This window comes from Penaeus chinensis, chromosome 3 (genome assembly GCF_019202785.1).
Source record: "Penaeus chinensis breed Huanghai No. 1 chromosome 3, ASM1920278v2, whole genome shotgun sequence".
Classification (NCBI taxonomy): Eukaryota; Metazoa; Arthropoda; class Malacostraca; order Decapoda; family Penaeidae; genus Penaeus; species Penaeus chinensis.
The window spans coordinates 15,958,435-15,970,934 of record NC_061821.1 but is presented as its reverse complement, the minus strand read 5'-3'; the positions used below and the strand labels follow the sequence as shown (position 1 = coordinate 15,970,934).

At 35.1% G+C, this 12,500-nt stretch overlaps 2 protein-coding genes across 10 annotated transcripts in view; one reads left to right on the top strand and one right to left on the bottom strand.

Moving 5' to 3' along the window:
* LOC125042392 (cell division cycle-associated protein 3-like) overlaps positions 1 to 2,795 on the bottom strand; it is a 3,620-nt gene extending 825 nt beyond the window's left edge. The window contains exons 1-6 of one of the 3 annotated variants that reach the window (XM_047638000.1): positions 2,666 to 2,795; positions 1,869 to 2,014; positions 1,549 to 1,647; positions 1,226 to 1,412; positions 943 to 1,082; positions 1 to 245 (exon numbers count right to left, since the gene is read on the bottom strand). The exon at positions 1 to 245 is cut by the window's left edge and continues 825 nt beyond it. In XM_047638000.1, the coding sequence (XP_047493956.1) occupies positions 60 to 245; positions 943 to 1,082; positions 1,226 to 1,412; positions 1,549 to 1,647; positions 1,869 to 2,000 (744 nt within the window). In that variant the 5' untranslated portion in view covers positions 2,001 to 2,014; positions 2,666 to 2,795 and the 3' untranslated portion in view covers positions 1 to 59. Of the gene's footprint in view, positions 246 to 942; positions 1,083 to 1,225; positions 1,413 to 1,548; positions 1,648 to 1,868; positions 2,015 to 2,216; positions 2,351 to 2,576 lie in introns of those variants that run through there. The other 2 variants (XM_047638010.1, XM_047638020.1) reach the window with 2 other exon arrangements.
* A 362-nt stretch (positions 2,796 to 3,157) lies between these two features.
* LOC125039849 (dynamin-like 120 kDa protein, mitochondrial) overlaps positions 3,158 to 12,500 on the top strand; it is a 22,646-nt gene continuing 13,303 nt past the window's right edge. For 2 of the 7 annotated variants that reach the window (XM_047634195.1, XM_047634161.1), the window contains exons 1-7: positions 3,158 to 3,276; positions 4,836 to 4,914; positions 6,415 to 6,618; positions 7,277 to 7,421; positions 7,665 to 7,808; positions 10,121 to 10,174; positions 11,223 to 11,303. In XM_047634195.1, coding sequence (XP_047490151.1) covers positions 3,248 to 3,276; positions 4,836 to 4,914; positions 6,415 to 6,618; positions 7,277 to 7,421; positions 7,665 to 7,808; positions 10,121 to 10,174; positions 11,223 to 11,303 — 736 coding nt within the window. In that variant the 5' untranslated portion in view covers positions 3,158 to 3,247. The remainder of the gene's footprint in view (positions 3,277 to 4,835; positions 4,915 to 6,414; positions 6,619 to 7,276; positions 7,422 to 7,664; positions 7,809 to 10,120; positions 10,175 to 11,222; positions 11,304 to 12,500) is intronic. The other 5 variants (XM_047634213.1, XM_047634185.1, XM_047634204.1 and 2 more) reach the window with 3 other exon arrangements.

Here is a 12,500-nt window from a genome sequence, read left to right as displayed (position 1 = left end):
AATAATAACAAGTCAGAGGAGATACAAGAGAAAAAGAAAAGCTTAATAAGAAGCAGCCTCTAGATACTCTCTACAAACTGTGTGCTTGATGTCACAGTATTCTCTTGATCTGTCAGCTGTGTGAGGATGAGCTGGTGGTTCTTGTTGTACTCCTCCTCAACATTCCTGCACTGCTTGGCTTGGATGAGTCCACGAGGGGTCTTGCCAGCAGTGGTGTTCTGGACAGAGGCAAGTGGCCGCCTTGGCTGAGACCAAACATAAATGCATATATTTATTTCCTTACGTAACAACAAAAGGTTTTTTTTTCTATTAGTTTTAAACATAAAGAGGAGCAGCTCATTATAAACTATGATTTTATCAGAAATTTATAGAGCTTTAAATCTGTTTCAGACTTGCAAGTCCTTTGAGGATTTACAAGCATGAAAAGTAGTAAACAAAATCGTAAAACTTAAAAATTAAAATCAGTAGGAGCTCTAAAGAGCTTTTACTAAGAAGACAGACACTAGAAATATCACATAACCATATATATTTTACAAATGCAAGTCAGTTGCATAAAGTTCTTTACTTTATAATCACAGGAAAATACAGATAGTATTTATGTTACAAAATATATAGTAAATGTTGGCAAAACAAATTTGTATCCCTTTAGAAAATCCACATGTCTCTCTTAAAAGGGTAGTAATTTGTATATATAATCTAGCCATGTTTATATGGCTTGAAATAAGAATATTTTTCAATATTAAAACATACAATAAAGTTAGGCCTACACCAAAAAGTATGTAACAATAACAGCATATCTGTAAAATAATGAATCTCACTCAACATTTACACATATCTTATTGATCAAAATAAATAAGGCCCCATGAGTACCTTAAAATTACCCTAATGGAATGTAGCCAGAAAGAGGCAACCCTAACTTCCTTCGTTCATGCACTCTCATACCTTTTCTGAAGATCCCTCATCAATGAAGAGCTTTTTAACAAGTGTATTTTCTTGATCTGTTTTGTGGTTTTCATCTTTTACCTCTTCCTCTTTGCTATTATCTTCCTTGTTTTCTTTCACAGGCTGTGAGTCTTCAAAAACTGCATTGTGGAAACACAGAACAAATTAATAATGATAAAAATAACAAAAGAAATAATGCAGTTACACATGTATGTATAAGCACACAGAACATATTAACATTTCCTCACAGTGGAATAAAGCCAATCAAAAAGTTGTAACAAACCATGAACTTTATCTTCCAGGGGTGTTCTTGGCACTTTGGTGGTAGGTGATCTTGGATCCTGATCTTCATCATCTTCCATGTTGTCAAGTTTATTTTCAGTATCAAGTTGTGCAAGCTTGGATGGTTTTAGGGCATAGTTTCGTCGCCGAGTTTCATTGGTTTCAATAACAATAGGTGTGCGACTGACCTGAAATGAAAATTTTGCCTATATTAAGTTTCTAATAATGTAGAGACTAAGCTACACTTGCAACTTTGTTCCAAAATTAGGTGTAAAACAGTGAGGGGAGATTGTACTTCATTATTCTGAAATACACACAACTTACCTCAACATTTGGAGATCGAGGATCAAGCTTCAAAACCCTGACGACCTTTCCATCTCTGGGTGTTGACTCTGAACTACTGCTGTCAGGGGTGTTTGAGACCTGGGAGGGAAGTAGTTAAAAAGTTGCATAATGTAAAATACATTCAATAATGAAAGGCAAGACTGATACTAAACTTTTCTAAAGAAGATGATAAAGCTGGCAAAACACTTACAAGTCCAGCAGCACCATCTACACTTGTTAGTGTTCTAGAATAGCCTAACAAACATTTACATATCTCTACATTAATATCAGCTGCAGTAGATGTCATCATTGGTTCTTACAGCTATCGGTGTCCTTGTGATGTCATCTGATGGTGAGCGAGGGTCAAAGGGCAAAACTTGCGACTTGGGTGTTTCCTGTGATTTTGTTGGCTTCAGAACCTCTTCTAGATGCTTGCTTGTGAAGTTACCCATTGTTGCTGCTCAGTCTGGAATAAAAGAACATGGTGTACACATATACCTTACCCTTAATGTCTCTAAAAAAAAACAGCATATCTTATTAACGAAAATTTAAGTTCTGGAGACACTCCAAACCTCACTTTTCTGAACAAGACAACTAATTTTCAAGAAAGCAGTTGATATCAGCATAAAATTAAAATGCTTCTACTTTTTGTCTTTTGATTTACATACCTACGGGCTTAAATAAGGGTGTAAATCATATAAAGGAGACATCTAATAGTCTTCACAGCACCTTACTCAGCGAGCAGATAGTTACAATGTTACTTCCCACTTGAGAGAATATACTTCTGTAACAGTGCTGTCGGCACCAAGTAGGACTCGCGAGACGACGGTGTCCTCACAAGGCTTATCAACACATACTTAGGTAACCTAATTAAGAACTGTAGAGACTGATTACAAGCCCTTTGCTATTTATATGATAAAGATTAAGTTCTGTCACTGCCAGGTTAACCTAACCAAAGTAATAAATTCACCTCAACAACTTTCTCCATACACATACCGCACGCAACAAGAGCAATTGGGCAAAAATACCTTTTAAAGTCTTGATTATCTCTTCTTGATTCCCTAATGACTACCTCAGTTACTACAGTATCTCCCGCTACCATCCGGGACAATGTTACCTTATTTAGAAGTCCTGGATTTCAAAATAACTCGAATGTTCTTCCTGCGAGCCTTATCTCGTTCAATTTGAAAAATGTAAACACAGGATGCAGCTGTGACGTCACGAGGTCTCAACCAATCAGAGCAAGGTGTGGAATTCAGCGTCTTGTAGCAAGTGGTTACAAAAACTTTTATTGCTGTATTAGGGGCACTATATGAATTATTTGCATTGTTAGTTATGAAAGTGTATTATGTTCTCCCAATCTGTTGAATATATGATATTGGTGTGTCTCATCTAACCTTTATCACCGTTCGGGGTTGCCTCTATATCAAGCTCATAAAGGGAATCTTATTTTCAAAAGTTATTGCTTAATTAGCAATAAGTGACAATTGATTTATAAAAAAATAAAATTAAGAATAGGCATGAAACCTTTGAATGCAAATTGATCGCAGACAATCAGGCATAGAGCCTATGAAGAACAATCTTCTCTGTTATGCGACCCGAGTATAAGGCCGAGATTCTACAGCAGCAGAAGATCAGCTGCTGAGCCGATGGAGCAATAGTCAATGTTTCGTCATATAATTTGATTGGCTTAATAACTATGCAAAAACTTGTGAAGGGAAGATTCGGGTAAGTGAGGGATATAGCTCTGAACACTCACGATGAAAGTGTCTTTCTAGTTAAGTTGTATTTTTTCCAGTTAAGGATAATAATGCCATGGAGTATCATCTGAAACACCGTAAAGGGGAAAATTACAACAATTGATTATGTGCAACATTTAATGAGTAGCTGTTAGTGTCATTCTATAGGGAAGGAAGACTAATATGGTCTTCTCAGACTGTCACTGCAAGTAGAGAAAATGTGGACGAAAAGAACGCAAATTCTCTTTTACAGGTTAATTATCAAATTTATATTTTTCTTTAATAACTCCATTACTGAGATATGGGGCCATGAATACAAGGCAAATATGAAATGGAAACATATATGGATCCCATATATACAGGCATATTTTATATTCTCTCATTCAAGGGATTCTACCGTTGGTTCTCAGCAATTTAACTAATTTGGTAATGTCCACCACTAGCCTTATGCCAGTTAGTGCTGCCTCTGTGCCAGTTTGTGTGTCAGCCATAAGGTTAAACTAGTTTTTATCTTTAAATGTATAGTTAGTGGCAGTTGGAACTCGTGTGCAAGGACGGAGTCATCAGTTTTTCACTTGGTTTCACTTAGAAAGGCCTTCTATGGGTGACATCACCTTGCAAAACCTAATGGAAATCAGAGGTTCGTTCCCTTCATGACAACTTATGCTGTTACTCTTCACTGTCTGTAAATGAACTGAATATTGCAATGGATGAAGCATTCTAAGAGGAAATGTGGCAGCTAGGAAGGGCAAAAACAGTAATTGGGAGGGCTTTCAGTTCATTCAGTGTTCTTTTGGTTTGTTTGTTTGACAATGCAGGATCGAATCTTCTGTGACTGATCCTTGGATTCGTGGCTCACGTATTAAAATACCTGTCATGAGCGATTGGTAAATATTCAGAATACTATAACATGACCAATCATAATGATATTGGTATCAATGAAGTCCTCTCATTCTCTATTTTTTATATATATTAAAATTATGCCATAGAAATTCCCCCGTACCCACAATTTTGTCCCCAATAGCAGGGGAGGGCACGAAGGGTACCAGGGAAATTGCAAGTTAAAATATGAATAATATACAGAGAATCAGTCAATATATAGTCAAATGCAGGGGGCTATGACCCCCAACTCCTGCCTTGGACAACAAAGAATCCACCATGTATATACAGCAGGATAGAGGGTAGCACAGACTCAGCATTGGGTGCTCCTGCATGTCAGTCACACACTCTATCATGCCATACATACGTGATGGATGGATTCTTTGTCCTCCATCTCACAAAATTCTAGGGTATAGGAGAAAACATAAACATGATATGGAAAATTCCATTTTCTCTAGAATTGCCAAATATGTAGATTGTATTATTGAGTTTATCCACAAAAATATTAGATATCTCATTTTTATTTTTGACCTTGACTGTTTGTGGTAATTGGGGAAAATATTTGTTCAGGTATGCAATGAAAGTTTTGGGAGTTGGCTATATTATATATCCTGTTTATCTTTATTATCTTGATAGTTGCTGATAGGTGATAACTTTTATTTTTTTCAGCTACATTATAAGAGTTGTTGGAGTCAGCCAGTCAAGATGGGCTCGGCAAATGCTTACATCACGCCAAGACCACGAAAAGGTGAGAAGCTTAAATGTTGAATTTTTCCATAGTGAATAAGTGTCCACATAATATTGAAATTGAGAACTACCTCCCAAAAGCAGGTTCATATATGATTATGTTTATAGACACAGCATATCATCAATATATTCCTTGATGACATGAAGTTATTTCTCAGCTATGACATAGTTTTCACAAATGTAAAATATCTTTTAGCTCATATTAAAGATAAGTGAAAGCAAAAACATGTTCTATCTTGCAGGAAAAATGTCTCAGATCTGTAATTTCCATTGCACACTGTAAATATCTAAAACTGTAAATTTACCACAATTAGGAAAGGAGCAAATTAGTTTTTTCTTTCTTTCTTATTTTTTCCATCTTTGTTTCCTAATTAAAATATATTAATTGTATTTGTAACAAAAGAAAAACTAACCAGCTGGCAGTCCTCATTCTGTGATAGTTACCATTTTTTTGCCATTTGGCAAATTCACATTTGGTCACCTATACATATGGCTATCAAAAATCACATTTGGCACTCATGCTATTTCCAAAATCACATTTGGCACTCATGCTATTTCCAAAATCACATTTGGCACTCATGCTATTTCCAAAATCACATTTACTCCAAGCTCCCCATAAACTAATGGGTATAGTTGATCCTTTTAGAAATTAAGTGACATGTATGACTCCCACCAGCCTTCTCTGATGATTGGTCATTTGTAAATAATTGTCAGGAGAGAGGGAACCAGCATTGACTGAAGTTAATGATAATATGGATATAGGGAAATGTAAAAGTGAAAAGAAATAGTAAGAGTATTTAAAAGATACACGTTGAAAGTTTAAGCAAATTTGTTTGAAATGTAGTGCTTGAAGACAAGGTTTCAGTAATAGTCCCCCATTAAATAAAGGATTAGGATTAAAGCAAACTCTACAGTTGCTCTTAGTTTCATATTTTGTGATATGAGAATGATACTTTTCTTCTTCTTCATCTTCTTCACCTTCTTTTTCTCCAGACAAACAAAGTTCCATGGATACCAACAGAACCAATAACACATTTTTTAAAAGTTAAATTATTTGTTAGTACCAGTTAGGTTTATCATAGTGCAGTTTATTTTATTGATATCAGTGCAGTGCAGATAACCAGAAAGCCAGGTGTAATATTTGGCTCATTAAGAGATAATGTTTTATCAGGGGAATTTACCATTTTGTATAGATGGAGCTGGATTTTATAGTGAGTAAAAGGTAATGAAAAATAGAGGTGGAAAATTGACAGATGTGCAATAAATATAAGCCTGACCATCAATATGTACAGAAAATCTATAGAGAGAAAGCATATGAAGTTGTTAAGTATTATTATTGTTGTTGTTATTATTATTATTATTATTATTATTATTATCATTATTATTATTGTTGTTGTTGTTATTATTGTTGTTATCATTATTATTATTCATTTATTATATTAGTACTCTTATTCATAGTTCCTTTTTACAACTTGATTTTAATTTATGTAACATTTTCCAGGTCAGAACTGTGGTTGTTCCAATTGCACGTCACTACTCCTCTCTGCGACCCCTGAGAGGAGACCTACTGAAGTTCCCTGGACCAAATTATGGCATTCCTTCTCGAGGAATTGGCATGATTGTAGCTAGGGTGCTTCGCGGGGCTCTCAAGATACGTTACCTGCTGCTGGGTGGTACCATTGCAGGTGGCAGTGCTCTGGCCAAGGTGCAAGATTTTCTCTCTTCTACTTTCATGTTCTTCCATCCTTCCTTCCTTCTTTCCTTCCTTCGTTCCTTTTTTTTTTTTTTTTTTCCCGCTCCTCCAAGATTTTCTCTCTTCTATTTTCATGTACTTCCATCCTTCCTTCCTTCCTTCCTTCCTTCCTTTTATTTCTCCTCCTCCTCCTCCTCCTCCTTCTTTGGTTATTCATATGAAAAGCTAGAATTTAATCTAAACTAATATATATAATGCTAAAGTAGAATGTCTAATCAAGGAGAACATTTATCATTTGGTTGTGAAAAGCTTTTAACCCATTGGCGACAGGTATAGAAAATTAAAAAAAAATCTACGCTCTGGCGAACGGCGGCAACGCACCGACTTTGAGCGGTGAATTCGGTACATTAAGCCGAATCATTGCCTCGGGGCGCTTTGGCGTGCCGCCGCGGCGGACAGCCGCACGCCACATTTCGGCCGTATTGATATGACGCCTATAGGTGTGACCCGACGCCATTGGGTTAAGAGAGACCAAATTTTCCGTGTCTTTAAAAATTAATGCACCAACATCATTTCAGAACTATGCAAAATATATCTTTTAAGGAAGTTTAGAGCACTTAAAGCAAGCACTAATAACTTTTACTCCTCTTGCCATTCTTGCACTCCCTAGACTTATGAGCAGTGGAAGGAGGCCCTGCCAGATGCAAAGTTTCTGGAGGAACTAATGCCATCTCAAGAGGAGCTGGATGCCATCAGGACAGCTCTCATTTCATACAGGGACAAGATCAAAGATTCAGTTCCAGAATTTACACTTGGTGATTATATTAGTCATCTTTTTATTTGCAATAACTGTAGGTTGATTATTACATATCAGTAAAGCTTTTTATACTATTCAAAATCACTTTCATATAAAAAGAAGTGATAGATAATTAATAGGTATTACTTTATCTTCACCAATATTATTCTTTCCTTCGCCATACAACAATTTTCATTTCATCATGTATACCATCTAGACACTCTTCCACCATGTTTCATTGCTGAAATACTTTCTCTCTCAGATCCAAAGCTGAAGGAGCTCGGGGAGTCAAAATATGATCAGCTGGTGCTATGGTTCAAGGAGCGGCTTGATGATGCAATCAAGGCAGCGGAAGAGGAAAAAACTGAAGGCTCAGGATTCTTCACGGATGGTAAGGAAGAGGATGGTATGTGTTGTTTATAAATGATACTCTTGATGATGCAGCACTGGTAGAAATGTGTATTTTATTTTTTATTTTTTATTTTTTTTTCCAGTTTGAAATATTTTGCTGCTTTTTAAATCCTTTTTCTCTTTTTTCTAAGATTTTCCCTTTTTCTTCAATATTATTTTTTTTTCCCTTTCTTTTTTTTTTTTTTTTTTCTCAAGTAATTTTCACAAATACATTAAGGTGAAACTATCAATGAATAATGGTAAAGAAGTCATTACCAAAATTTTTGTACTATGATTAGAATAATGTAATTTTGAGGTTGTAACAATGGTTTCAGTTCTAAGAAAAGTTGACATTCTAATATTTGATATTTGAAATTAGATTTTACATATGGTTTCATTATTGTAAAATGTCTTGTAGAATGCACTGTAATTAACTGATTGGATCCAGGTGCTTCACTGCCATCATGTTGTCCAAAACACAGGCATTAGGCTTACATGAGTGGACATTTTGCCATGCATGGTGATAAGACCCCATATCTCCCCTTGGGAATGTTATTTTCTCTTTTTCTGTGTTTTTAGCTTTATCTAGATTTAGATTATCTAGATAGAATGTTTTCCTTACACAGACTCCATATCATCTCTCTAAATAGTCCATAACTTACTGCAAGAATAATGATAAGTAAAATTTTGTTATCTGTGTCATTTTTTGCTTAATATTAATTTTTCTGTAATACAACCTAGGCTGCTGATCATTTTCTGTGTTTTTAGCTTTATCTAGATTTAGATTATCTAGATAGAATGTTTTCTTTACACAGACTCCATATCATCTCTCTAAATAGTCCATAACTTACTGCAAGAATAATGATAAGTAAAATTTTGTTATCTGTGTCATTTTTTGCTTAATATTAATTTTTCTGTAATACAACCTAGGCTGCTGATCATTGTAAGTGTGAATAGGATGGTCACATCATCTGGATTGTAGCGGTTAACCCCCGAATAACGTGACCATAACATCATGGAAAAATATTTGGCTTGAGGGGCGGGTGACGTGAATATGCTGTCATGTGAAAATTTGGCTGATGGCCTGGGATATGTGATTATTATGAAATAATAAAATAATGACAAGTAACAAAATGTTACATATTGTTATTATTATTGCATTAAGTTACGGACAAGCGAGTTGATATGGAGTCTGTGCAAGGAAAACAGTCGATTAGCATCGGGATAAAGCAAATCTGATAACAAATGTAGACAATGGAAACTGAGTGTTCATGTACGCCCAGCCTAAAAGGCACACAGTGGGCTTCTCAAGTGAGCCCACTGCTGGTATTTTGGACCATGTGATCCAATGGGTTTCCATTACTGCATCCCAAAAATCTGTTAATTTATCTAATTTTATTATGTCGTATTGCATAAATTAAAGATGTTGAATAGAAACCACCTGATACAGGTAGTCCTCAGTTTATGGTAAGATCTATTCCTGAGTTTTCACTGCAAAGTGAAGTAACCTATAACAAGACAAATATTTCCATAAGAAATAGCTAAAAAAGAAAAAAGTATGGGTTCCCAAATCTCCTGTTGAAACTTCAGGATTGTAAGATATATGAAAACTACTGAATTTGGTCATAAAATGCCTTTAATCAAATGATAGAAGTTGTATAAACTATTATACACAGTAATACAAAGATATATATACTGAGCTCACTTGAGTTCGAGAAAAGCTTCATGAGACAGAAATTTCTTACTATAGCCAGATTGTTGGTTTTATAAGCGAAATATAAAGACTAAAGAGAATGATCTTTTGCTTAAGTAAACCTTATGATTTTAGCAATATTTTGTATACATATATATGCTAATCATTCATGCCATGTTTTCCTGCTTTTCGACAGGAATGTGCATTAATTTAGACATGTTTTTCCCGAAGTGCTTTGATATGATATTATTTTGTTATACTACTTACTGTAGTATTTTTTCATTTATCTATTTATTGGGCTATTGAATTAGCTGGGCTATATGCTTTTTCCTTTCTTTCTTAATTTCTTTCTTTCTTTAGGTGTAAGTGTGTGTGTGTGTTTATCCATAAGTATGTGTGTCTTTTGTTTTTAAATAGACTTGAAAAAAAAAAAATTCAAAATCAAATGTGAAATTAGTGTGTGCATTTAGTATTCCAAGAAGTGGTTTGAGTTTCATTATCTGCAAGCTGAGGTTGCTGGCCCCTGTTGCTTCACGCTTGTGGTATTAACCCCCTTATGTACCCTGCTGTCAATCCTAACACAAAACGTGTCAGTTCTACCATGATTTACAGTGTGTTCTCATTCTCCCCTCCAGGCGAGTTCCTTACCTTGTCCGGGATGGCTAATTCCCTCACGCCATTGTTGAAAGGTGTGTAGAATACAAGATGGAAGAGGTCAGGTGGCTGCCAACTAGATTAGTTTTTATCTTGTTTTTTCTCTTTGTTAAGGTGCTTTGTATTTCTTTTTTATTACCTGTAAGATTGTTATTATTTTCATTTTTTTAAAGGCAGTAGCAGCTGTCACCAGGTTGTAAAAAGCATGATGAACACTGTGTATCTGATTACTAATCTGTAATTGGTGGATTAAATTGTTAAAGAAACAGATCTTTAGGAGTGTAAAGATGCTTCTGAAGCTGTAGTGGGGTTGTATTGACCAAGAAAATGGTTTTTACCAAGACCAGGTATTTGTTGTTATTGACATGTGCATGTATGTGTGCATGGGTGCGCGTGTGTGTGTGTGTGTGTGTGTGTGTGTGTGCATGCATGTGTATGTGTGTGTGAGTGCATGTGTGTGTGTGTGTGTGAGTGCGTGTGTGTGCGTATGTGTGTATGTGTGTGTTTATTTATTTATTCATTTATTTATTCACTCATAATTTTTTTAAGCCCTGTTTTGGATATATTCCTCAGTCCATTCTTAAAACTATTTTCTTGGTGGTCGGCCTGCTGCAGCAGAAAAAGGGGAACCAACCTTGTGCTTCCAGTCTTGCATTCTGCACACTCATTCTTCTCTGTGAAGAAGAAAATAAACCTTCCTTCAAAACACTTAGCTTTTATGGAATTTGTGTAATGCTGAATGTTAATTGTCATGCTTGAGTGTGTTTTAATCCACAGTAATTGTGAAAAACTTTGGAGTGATTTTATTAGTATGAATTCTTTGTTTAAGTTGCTTTATTTTATTCTGTTACTCATTTATATCAGTTTGTGAAAATTTGTTATTTAATCCACTTTGTATTAAGTGAGTTGTTTTTTGGGTAGCTTTGTAGTTTTGGATTTTGTTACAATTAAAAAGAAAAAAAAAAATCCTAAGCATGTTTCAGATACTTATGAAAATTGACAAATTGGCACAAACCAAAAGAAGAAAGAGAGAAAATTGTCAGAACAGTCTCTAACAAAAACAAAAAACATTTTTGATTTCAGACTTCTCCTCAGATCTTAAGCAGCATGCAATTTCCTTCACTGCAATGGGGTCAACTGCAGAGAAAGAACGAGAGAAAGCAGGTAATATTGGCTGACCTTTTGCTTTGCACTTAATTACTTCTGCCTCTTCTTGCTGTTAATGGCCTTAGCTGTTGAAGAGGCAGATAATTTTAAATATTCGATCAATCTTTCTCTTCCCATATGTTTTTTTTTTTTTTCTTCTTTTTCTTTTTCGTCTTCCTTTTTTTTATTCTCATCATTGTACATCATGGCAACTTTCTTAGAGTTAAGAGTTAGTTACTGATTCATCTCTCACATCGATCATATCAAATTATTTATAAATTTCCACATGCCTGTTTGCACCACAGTTGTACTTTACACAAGATATACATTTTATTTATTTAGTGGAGCTGTGGTGTCTTGTTTTCTTCTTCTTCAGTTTTTCATTTTCATTCTTAAAATGAAGGTTTCTCTTCTCATTATATTGTTTATTCACACATCTATACAATATCAGACAAATAGATCAATCTAGGGCTTAGTCTTTTAACCCCTTGCTGCAGAAAATTTATACTGGAAACTGTCAGAGCAACCTGCTCATCTTTGCCGTGTGCCGCTGGGCCAGCTTATGGGAAGGTCCAACATGCCAGCGCAAGAGCAAATCATGACAGCCATAGCCATTCCCATCAGCATAGGCTTAATTCTGCCTCCTGATGACATGTAAAAGAAAAAAAAAAAAGCAATAGCACAATGTCTTCATTATGCCATAGAGGTCTATATCAAAGCCTCAAACCAGGTATGAAAACAAACCCAATAGTTGGCTGCATCTGGCATATGCTGCCATATTTATGCCTTTTGGCATTTTAACTGGCCCAGAGGCAGAAGATTAATCATTAATTGATGAATCACAAATTCTGTCCTGAAGAAATGGATGAAGATAAACAGCTGGGATGTTTGTTATGCATTTTCTGTTAGTTAACCATAAAAGCTTTGAAAAGGGCCATTTGTAACTTTTATCACCCAATCTTGTATCATACTAAATTGAATATACAAGAATATGGATCAAATTGCAAAGTAATAATGTCAATTAACATTGTGTTTTTAATATTTATTAGTATTTTCAGGAAACTAACAGCATATTATTTTTTTGGCTTATAAGAATGTATGAAAATACATACCAGATCTCCAGGCACAATTTATGTATGTGTATTATTTTGAATGTGAAAGTCTTTCTATGCTGTTATGAATCTTGACATTATATGTACTCTAATTGGCTGCTGA